The sequence below is a fragment of the Pyxicephalus adspersus genome, chromosome 7 (genome assembly GCF_032062135.1).
Source record: "Pyxicephalus adspersus chromosome 7, UCB_Pads_2.0, whole genome shotgun sequence".
In the NCBI taxonomy this organism is placed as follows: Eukaryota; Metazoa; Chordata; class Amphibia; order Anura; family Pyxicephalidae; genus Pyxicephalus; species Pyxicephalus adspersus.
In genome coordinates, this window is record NC_092864.1 from 29706041 (window position 1) to 29717317 (window position 11277).

Sequence of the window (11277 nt, forward strand, 5' to 3'; positions counted from 1 at the left end):
GGGGGGGGGCTTATTTTTCATTTTTACCTAAAAAGGGGGGGCTGTCTTATTTGATGGCCCTGCCTTATCATCAGGGAAACACGGTATGTACCAAGTAGTTGTGAATATAAAGGGCAACATTTGTCCTTTATTGAACACAGCTCCTGCCCTTTCCCCCAAATCACTAAAAACAGTCTAATTAGTCCAATACCTTCATCCTCAACCCTGCAACTTAAAACTGTGTAACCAAGTTCAGCACCAGGCGGCCTTGCTGTTAAAAACATTCTTCTCTTCATCTGGTGCATGCATGCAGTGACCCCATGCATTTCTTGGGGGAAGGTCATACTCTGTACATCTGTACCTACTCGGAACATTGGTGGCCACCATGAGTTTGACTTCCCATATTAATAGGACCTAGTAGCTCATGTGCAGGCTGAGAAGAACTGGAATGATGCAAATGTCAAATAAAGGATTTAAACCCAAGATCAAAAATGTTGTATTACATCTTACCAGTCCTTAGATGACACGGCTGCATTAGTTTTCCCTTTTCAAGCATTCTTTAGTGTGACTTTATCAGTAACATATTTTCTGTCCTAAGGTGTAAACATCCATTCACCTTACCCTGTAAGTACAGCAGCCGGGGTACTAAAATATCATGATGCATTGAGACCAGTGCAAGCCACCACTTGTAAACCCAACCACAGGCAGCAACTAGGCATCATACCTGTTGCTGAATGATTCCAGATGCTCAGTGGCTGAAAGTAAAGCTAATTTCAGATGTCTGGTAAACTGCTGGGGTTTACTGCATGCTCAACCATGCTCCCATTCAGCTGTATTGGAACAGTTGGGGGCTATTTTATGCACACGTTTGCATTCTCTTTGCAGTGGTCTGAAGTGCACTGGATGCAACATATAGCTTTTGGCCACCCACTGAGCTGCTATCTACTTCCATTGACTTATATATATATATATATATATATATAATATGTTATATTGCAGTTGTTGCTAAAGGACTGGAGATGGCCCTAAACCGCTTGTGGTGCAGTAAATTGCTTCGCAACTGCACTCAACCCTCATTTAGGGGTGCCCAGGAGCAGCCACCCATACAGTTCTACACCGCATGTGTAAAGGGGGCCTAACCATCCAGGAGCAATTAACGGCACAGTTGTAAAATCTGAACTTTGCCTTGCGTTCTATCTCCTTCGCCTTACCATCTATTTCATTCTCATCTGCTACAAAGGCAATCATTTATTTTTTTTTATTTTTTTATTTCTTTTGTGCAGACCAGCATTAATGCAAATTTGCAAAGATCACAATGCCTTTGCCTTTGCTTTGATTACAGTATAAATAATTGAATTGCATTTTAACATTTTCCTTCAATAATTAAGGGCAGGCTATTCTCTTTGTGATAAAGGAGAGGCTGTGCTGTTTTCCACACCAGTTGCTCTGCGCCTTTCTCGGCTCCAGATATTTAATTGCTGGTTTTGGAATGAGTCATCCCAATATACAGCACGCTGCGCCGGAATGCCTGAGCCTGGCAATGCATCGGAAAAGGATTTCAGATGCTGCGCAGCAGTCTGAAAGCACAAAGCAAGAATATAAAGGTGGGATGTGCTGGAACCAAAGATCACAAATGACCTGTTTATGCTTGGCGGAATGGAACTGAATTGTCTCAAATTGGTTCATTTAATAATGAAAAGGGTAACCGTAATGTGTAAATTGCAGTAACCCATTGCAACCTGCGTCTACCTTTCTTTAGAGCAGTCTGAACAATGAAAGATGGTTACTGATTGGCTGCTATGGGTCATTTATCTCAATAAAACAGAACTCCAGCCATTCAGATAAATACGCAAATGAAATGCATATAAAAGGACTGCTTTTTTAACAACCATCCATTTCTGGGATTTATACAACTTGGCTGCACAATACAGCCTTGTCTGGCAGGGTAGGTCTTGTCCTTAGAGGTCTTGTCCCTTCCCCAGCCTGTGATTGGGTAGTGTAAGAATGCTGATTAGTTTATTCTTCCTCTACTCTTCTCCCTCCTACCCATCTTTTTCAGGTTTGCTGGATCACCCAGCTTCGCTGATGAACGTGTATTCTCTCCAGCTTTGGAGAGCTTTAATAAATCAGGCCCAATGTGTCACCAGTTTTGTGTTCAGGTACCCAAGTGTCCTGCACAGATCTCTGACCTCAACCCTAAACACAGCTGGGATGAATTAAAATGCTGATTGTGAGCCAGGTCTTCTTATCCAACATCACCACCTGACCTCACAAATGCTATTTTGGCTAAATGAGCACAACCTTCCAAATTCTTGTAAAAATCCTTCCTAAAAGAATGGAGTCGATGTCACCTGGCGGCTCCTGGCCAGTTCTGATTTGGCTGTAATTGGCTGCCCACAGAGTATTAGGATGGGCAGTTGGCAGATGTTTGTCAAATGCCCCCAACAACCCTGTTGACTCCTTCATAAAGGCAGAAACTGTGCTTGTGAGCAGTACCCACACCTGGGTTGCACCAGAATTTTGCCAGGCTGCCAGGCTTACAAACAATCTGAAGGTGTTTCTAAGCTATTAGAAACCCAGTGAAATCCATCTTTGTGTTGATCCTTTTGGATCTTTGAAAAGTAATAACTTTACCTTGAGTCTTGGTTTACATGTGCACGGTGTAGAATTGCTGGTTACTGCACGCAGGAAACACAGCTATGGCTGATACAAGCATCAGTGCGCTATTGTTAAACTTATTCTACATGGCACCCTGTCAGCCAATCTGTTTTATCGCAATACACAGTACTACATGTGTCATGTGTTCAGAGTGATTATATCTTTGCTTTTCACTTTTTTGAACATGTAGAGCATACTATGTGGTAGGCTGCTTATTCACTAGAATGGACTGCTTGACTCCACCACACAATGGACATCTTTGCGGACACGCCATGGCAGATGCAGAGATGTACTGCCTAAAAGCACCTGTAGAGGTCAGGGATGATTTACCCTAAAGATATCTTACTGCTTGTTAGCAATATGTAAATGGTTTCATGTCCATATTCTTAGTACAGGTGCACTTTAAGTTGTTCCAAAGCCATAAATAAACTCCAATTGAATTAATCATGTTAATCCATTTAGTAAGTGACACCATCGAACATGTTTCCTGTTTAAGCCAGGATGTTGCTATTATACAAATCTGGCTTGGGTGACTTTATCGCTCCCTTTGAAACAATTCAAGCTTTTATCAATCATTCCTGCAGCATGCGAGACAGAAGCCGCATTATTGAAATTTGTAGATATTCAGATTGAGTGTTCTCCCGCTTGTATCGTTTTGCCATCTGTATGCCTCTTATTGGCGTTCACACTTTGACAATAGAAAAGCTGCTTTGTAATAAAGGAAAAGCAACATTGTTTCTAATGGCATAAAATGACTAGAAATAAGAATTATTTGCATTTGTTTAATTTGAAAGTCCAACTCGAGAAGTGGCGAAATCAGTTAGTGAGTTTCTAATGATTTTCCACTTGGCTAAAGCCAGATATTGCAATGATCTGTGATTCACTGCAACTACAGAGAGCACCCCACAGGATCATTGGGTGTCCTTTGTACAGTAACTTCAATCACCATTACATTCAAACAACAATTCTTAAATCTGTGACAGAGCGACACATTGTGTGTTACTATCACTACCTATACCATCATTTTGGGGAAAGTTTCCACTGTTAGTAAACGTGATACACAAATATTTTTAGCAAGCCATAAATACAAATTAGTACTGCAATAAAATAAAATCAAGGTAAAAAATCTAACTAGTTCTGCAATGTGGAGAAACACTCCTCACACAAAATACCAATATGCTTAAAATATAAGCTGATATAGTTCCTAAAATCAAAAGCTTTAAAACAAATACTCAGTGATCTGTCTAGCTGTATGTACTGTGATGTAATTCATCCTCAATATCAAAAGTCAGGACAGCTTACAGCCCTGGTGCCCAAATGTGGACCTAGAGCTATGTTTAACCATTTAGTACTTGTTTTGCAGACCGTGAACCCTATCAGCCAGTAATGGGAGCAATGAAGGGGCTGTAATGTCAGTAATCAACACCAGTCTCATGCAACTAGTCCCTGGTCATTGACATTCTTGTACAACATGTCTCTAGTGCCCAACCACACCTATAGCTGTCCACAATCTCTGACCATTATTTCCCTTCTGAAGTCAGTCTTCTTTATAATCACATACTATATACTAATGTGTCACCCTATAGTAATGTTAGGGGCCACAGCTGAGGCCCCTTATACCTATATGTGTTAAAGTGGAAAAGTAGCTGGTATTTCAGTATTTCTGTTGCAAACTTTAGGGGCTTGTTCAGGCTGGCTAATCATAGATAGCTGTGACGTGAGTGACATAACAATATCAGACCTAATGGAGGAGTCATAAAGGTTTTGTGAGGCATTTAACGAAACCCCCAACAACTGCTCATCATACTTCTGGGCTTGAAACTAAAGCTGATTGGTGGCTGGCCAGTTGTCAGTCATTTGGGAACCACATGGTATCCACCAATTAGTTATAGGCCAGTTTGAACAAATATTTAAAATAAGTTCCACCACAATGCTTAAAGCTGCACAGTAAAATGTGGGCCCAAATATTCTAAATAGGCATGGCTTTTACTGTGTGGTTAAATGTGCTTAGCCCTGGCAAAGGTTCACTTTAAAGTACCATGCCCAACACGAAATCCACACTATAGACCAAATAAACTTTTTGGCTCTGGGGCGACAAAAACTTTTAACATTGGACAGACGGGCCTGGCCCATAGCAAATGGATGGAGAGAGTTTGTATGAACTGATATAAATTCCATGTAAAAGCAGTCTGGGTTTAAGAGCCCAACAGGCCATAGTATGCCCATGCCTGTTATAGACTGTCCTTCTTACTATTTATTTTACCACTGTTAGTGATGTAGCATGCAATATACATCACCTTAGCGAAGGTCTAGCACAGTTGTACTCTGTCTAGTTTTTAGAGAAACAAGCAAACACCTAATAAAGTAACATTTGATATATGCATACATTTGGCCTATAAAAGTCTGTGTTTTCCCTCTGTCTTTAATATTATGTCTTCTATAGAGGTAGTCAATGGATCACATCCTTTCAGTCTAACAAACCAACCTAAAGTGCTGCAATATGCAGGCAAAGATGTCAGATCAACATGGATCACACATGGGTGTAAACAATGCTATGGACCCTGGTGTGGGATCTGGGTATATATAGCAATTTAGGGGAAGAATGTGCTAGGTCCACTTTAGTCAGTGGGGGCGAACGCTAAGGGAATTACAGAGTACATCAACAGACCTGATCCAAAGAGTGGGTTGGCATTTGGTGGGTAACATATTGATGGTGAATGTTAGTCTGTAGGAGTGAGCATTCCTTGGCAAATTTGGCCTAAACCTGTATTTATGTAAAATCTAATACATTTCAGACAAATATGCATGACAGAGGCACCAGCACACAAAATCAGATCATTGCAGGGCAGCCACATTGCCCTCAAGCCCTTGTGAGCACCAATTCTGAAAATGTCCCCCGGTCTTTAAAGATGTCTTTGACTCTGCCCACTTTGCTGACAATGCCTTGTTATAAGAACGGCAAAGCTGTCCATCACAAGGATGTGCTAATATTCCAGGTATGACTTCAGGAACTGAAGTCTCTATTTGCATACTAGAGCTCTACGAACTTTAAGTACCTTCTTGTACTTGAGAGAATTAAAAATTAAAGCTCTCCAGGAGAATAGACTATAATGGAAGAACCTGGGTGATCCAGCAAACCTAAAATGGATTCCTCAAAATCATTTGCTTTTAGTAGGCAAGTGTTTTTAACCGTGGACCGGATCCATTCCATGTTTCTTGGATCACCAAGGTTCTCCCATGAGCTTTATTAAATTAGGCCCAGAGTCAAACACAATCTACAAAGTAAGAAAGAAATGTATTCTTGCTGCTCAGCTACCTGGTCCAGTGTGGCAGATTCAGCTGTAAATCCGATCCTGACACTTGGAATGTACATCAAACACCTGAACCGAATGAAGATGCACTCAAGTCAAATCAAAGGTACAATATAAACCAAAGAATTGATCTAATGGGTAAATCTTAAGGGGTGGAAAAGTATGCAAGACAGATGGGAAAGAAGATATGGGTGCAGCAGCCTTTGTTATAGAGGGGGACTAGAAGGCTGCCAGGTGTGGGGAGGACTGAAATTACACTCCTACCACTAGGTGGCAACCCAGGTGATGTGCCCAAGTAATTTTTGCCTAGAAATAGTCCAGTGTTTTAAGATCACCAACATTCCTCAGTGTTATAATAAGTGAAATATACAAATATATATCGCAAAAAAAACCCTCTAAAACAACAAAAACAGGGTTCTCCTTTACAGAGGATCCAAGTATTACGTGCAAAACAAATCCACAAAATGTTGCCTTCTGGCTCTGGTCCATCAGACGTAAGTGTGAGAGACCAACTCCCAGCTTATAGCACACAGCCTTTGCAGCTGGACCACCTGACCTGGACTCAAATAAAAGGCTGCAATTCTGCAGCAATCCTATTAATAATAGCCCTATACTGGCTCTTTTCCAGGGAAACCTGAGGTTCATGATATTAAATATCCCCTGAATTTGGGATCATAATATTAATTGTGCTACACTATCTTTATCTATCTATCTTTCAATTTGCTCATATTTCCCGATAACATCTGTCAGTGATAAATATGTAACAACCCATCATTGTGCACTCCAGACAGAAAATTCTGCAGTGGTCTCCATTCAGTTAATAAAATAAGCCCTCAGAGGGAAGTAAGCTTGCTCTTGCTGGAACACACCTTGAAGCAGCCAGCAAAGTTTGAAACTCACAATCCTCTACACTCACCTTCTGCGTGCTACAGCAAAGATCTATTTTTGTAAAAGAGGCAGCCTGTCCGCATGGAGCAAACACAAGCCAGCATGAAATATTTAGGCAGCAGAGAAAACTATGAATTAGAAATTAGCCAAGGCTTATGAAACGAGGGGAGGAAAGAGAACCTCCCTTGTCCATTTACGCTCCAAAGATTTCTAAAGCTAGTCATCAAAGGTAACATTCCAGATGTTATGGAGGCTAGGGGGTGTGTTTAGTCTGCATGGCAGCGGACCTAAGAGTCTTTGGTTACTTGATATGAGGATGTTGCTGAACAATCAATAAGCAGCTTCATTTGGTTCAGGTGTTTGATGTACACTTGAATGTGATGGTGCTCATATATTCTCCGGGGCTGGCTTGCTAGGAGAATATGGAACCCCTTGTATCAACATTCTGGGATCTGTAGTGCTTTATGGGTGCCCAAGGGCTGCAGAGAGCCCTCCAGCACTCACTACCTAAATGACCCAACCTAAGGGCTCAATCCACACAAAATGCACATTGTGGTTATTGATAGGTGTTGCTGGGTCTAACGTTGGGGACGTTTATATTTCAAGGGTGCCATAGCAAGGTTATAGCTGTGGTTTATCTGTTTATATTTCTGCTTTCTTGTCATTCAAAATTATCAATTTGCTTTCAGTGGATACCTTATTTTAGATCCAATGACATTGCTACTAGTACTCTGTGCTTCTGCAATGCAAACAAATAATGGTTAGTAAGAGGGTCCAGAAGGGTGCTGTATGTAGCTGACTGAAAACTGGATGCTGTGGTAAATTCAGTATGGGATGCTGAGCTTATGTGATTAAAAGAACTGAAATCCAATAACTGAAAGAGGTGGGCCAAGGACAATCTGGCTGGGTAGGAAGTAGCTAGAACTTTTAATGCACATGGTGCAAAGCTCATAGTGTACAGCATAACATTTCCATGTAGAAGAGCAGCCTGTTCAGTTTGCCCCGCTAGCTAACCATCCTTTTTTCTTCTAATACAATCTCTGTAAAAAAGAAGCCAACAGGGGACAAGCAATGTTATAACGCATACCAGTAGCTGGCATATTTAGGAACTCAAAGACCTTAAAAATTAAATCCCTGAACTGTAACAAGTGATGAAACCTTAAAAATACCGGAAATATTTTGTGTACTTTGACATTTACATTATAACTTGTTTTCCGTTGCACAGTTTTATATTTATATACTTCCCATTAGTGTCTATTTATGAGCACTGATAATGGCACCCTTGCCAACCGACTGCTGGGATAAAGTCGGATAAAGGAAAAGCCAATGAAATATTGTATTGTTTTGAAATAATTATGGGTCTGTGATGACTCATAGACTTGCACTGAGATGAGCAGAAAAGAAAAATCACTATGCTGCTCTACTTAGCAGGAAGCAAAGCATGCATAGATAATGAGTAAACATTGCTGCACTAGGGTACTTATTTTACTAGGAAGTATACAAAGAAATAAGAATTTAAAACAACAGCATTTGTTATATATGGTTATGATCAAATATATGTCAAAAAAAGCTTAAATTCCCTTCTCGATTTTTGATTATCAAGCCAATATTGTCTTCAATTACCAACTTTTTTGCACAAAACAATCACATGCACAGGACTGGGACCCACCTGTTCAGGACCTTGGAAGCAAATCCTGCAGAGCGGTGTCCTCATACCACTGTCCAGGCTTCCTAAAGAGTACCTATCCTCATTTTTTCCTTTGCAAAACTCGTCCGAGGAAGTACTACTGACCACCGACGTAGGCTGGTGCTGAAGTCCTGGGGCCGTTGCAGGGTAGCACCAATCCTCCTCAGGAGTCGCCCCACCTCCTGGAACCCTCCAAGCTCGCCCCAAGGCCGTCAATGTGTTATTGTTGGCTGCTAAACCAGCACCCAGATCGCATTCTGTGCTGTTCATAGGCAAACTGGGCGTCTGTGGTGGGCGCCGGAGCAGGAGGACCTTCAAGTCATTGAAAAGCATGCGGCAACGGCACTTGAGGAGACCCTGATGGCGCAACATTTGTCTTGGACTCAGTAATCCACAGCACCATAAAAGCAGGATGGTTCTCAAGAACATGTGAGGGCCTTTCACTCCAAAAAAAGACAAGGGGGAAAAAGTGCCACAGGGGCCGCGGTCAGTACCCAAGATTGTGCGGTATGATATTCCTCAAATTGTGCTCTGCTTAGGCCTTGACTCCCCCAACTAAAAAAAAAAAGTCTGGCCTAAAGCGTCAACTACTGATCAATGAAAAAGCAGTTAATCTGCTTGACAAAGGAGGGATTAAATGTATAAAACAGAACATTAGATGCCAGGGCAGCTGCAAAAGGCTGTCTGCCTTGTTCCTCCCTTCTAACTCCAATTCAATAAAAAGTACACCTGGTGATTAAAAACGTCCTATCAAAAAGTAAAATACCGATTATCCGTCACTTTACAGTCAAACGGCGGTATTATCATTTTAGCAATAATCATAAAATTGTCGTAGTGGTCCTTTTTCTCAAATTACGGGACTGATCTTTGCATGTTTTAGATAAATACCGTAATATAGATATATACAAAACTGAAGGGTCAGGGGTGTGCCATCACTTCCCAAAAAAAAAAAAATGTAACATCTGTGGGAAATTAGGATGGGATTTCTTCTCACGTCTCCTCCATTCATAACAGCAGCCAAAGCACCAGATGCCCAAAAATATTTTAAAAAAGACGGTTCTTTTGTTCGGCAGTAGCAGTCAAGCTCGCTACATAGCTTGTGCCTTCACCCCACCTCAATGCCAAGCAGCCCGCTACCCACAAAATGCTCATGAGCCTTTCCTGTGCTGCTGCTTGTGCTCCTTTGCTTTGGCATGGCATGTAACCATTTCCTTACCAGTCTTTGAATGTAGGCAACCCCCTTTGGTTCTGCCAACCAGACACTCCAGTGTCACCTAGTCCCGCCAAGCTCCTATCAGCACGCTGGTCCAGCTTGAGATGATGAAGATGATGTGAATCCTGCTGTTGGCTGAGCTGCTGCTGTTGCTACCTTCCTGGGATGCAAGAGGAAGAATTCTTGTTGCAATGTAGACAGGCTTTGGGTCTTTAGGATAGATTGGAGCAGAACATCTCTTGGATCCTTTGGCACTGGCCTTGTTCTTGGGTGCAGGATGCCAGGTATTGCAGCAAGGTCTGTTGGAGAGGGGTATGGACTGGGCACATTGCTGGCAGTTTGGGTTGCTGCTGCAGTTTCAGCACTCTGTGCTGTGGACAGCTCCCTCCCAGTCTGACACGTCACTGCTGGGGGGACTGACGCAGGCAACTAGGGGGGAGAAGGAGGTGGTGGTAGATGGAGGGGGGTTGTTGGATTACTTTCCAGACAAGGGAAAGTCTTATTGACATGAATATCCTCTTACTATCAGCCTTCCAAGCAGCTCAAGTCTGACTGCTGCAATGTATTATCCAGGCACAACATTGATAATGAACAGGGAGCCAAGCTGGGCTTTTGTCTCCAAAAAAAAAAAAAAAAAAAAAATTGCACAGAGGCTTATCCAGGCATGCAGTTGCAAGAAGCCGGGGTGATGGGTAAAGAGCACCGGTCAAAACTCAAACAAGATGGCTTGTTATAGGTTATGGCAATCTATGCAACACAGAGGTCTCCTATTAAATGAGATAAATGATTGGGTGGGGGGATGTTCTCAAGGATGGACAGATGGCTGTCTAGAAATGACATTGCTGTCAATGAGGAAGAGCCCAAGCTGATTAAATTGCTGCTGTTTGCTGTGGCTGGATGTAGGGATTGCTCGGAAACTGCAAGAATGTTTTTGTGGTTACAAATAATTGAATATAAAATATGACACAAGACTTTTAGTTTTGTAATAATTAAAAAAACTTAAAATACATATTGTAAAATTAATATAAAGAATCGCTATATTGTGCTTGCTTGCATGTGTTGTGTTGCGATTCAAAACAAAAGGAGTGGTTAATACACCCCAGCATATAAAAAATAAAGGTTCCACACCAGTTTCAAGTACAACGCAAGGCATAAGTATCTGTGATTTGCACTGCACCTAAAAGTAGCTGCATCGATCTGCCTGGGGTTCAACAACATTCCTAACATTCAAGTGAATGGGAAACGCTGGGAATCAATCTTTGCATGTGGCTGTGGCCTTCGCAGATAGCGGTGTGGTTCCCAAAAGCGAGATGTTGCATTTGGCCACATGGTTGGTCCTTGACAATTTGTGCTGAAGTCCACGGATGCCCACGGTGCAGTTTGACTCTGTCCCGGAATGTTGTGCTTATTAGCTGAGGGAAGTTTCCTTTGTTTTATAACAGGCCGGTATGGGGGCTCTGTGGGGAACATTTGAGTTGTGTAACCCAGTCTGCAAAATAGGCTTATATTATTCATTCCTCTTCCCTCACTAATGAAAGCCT

At 41.9% G+C, this 11277-nt stretch overlaps 1 protein-coding gene across 1 annotated transcript in view; it reads right to left on the reverse strand.

The window, feature by feature from the left end:
• Positions 1–10145, reverse strand: part of MARCHF4 (membrane associated ring-CH-type finger 4) — a 49027-nt gene extending 38882 nt beyond the window's left edge. Inside the window, exon 1 of the mRNA XM_072417960.1 lies at positions 8506–10145. Within this exon, the coding sequence (XP_072274061.1) occupies positions 8506–8952 (447 nt within the window). The 5' untranslated portion in view covers positions 8953–10145. The remainder of the gene's footprint in view (positions 1–8505) is intronic.
• Positions 10146–11277: the final 1132 nt, after the last annotated feature.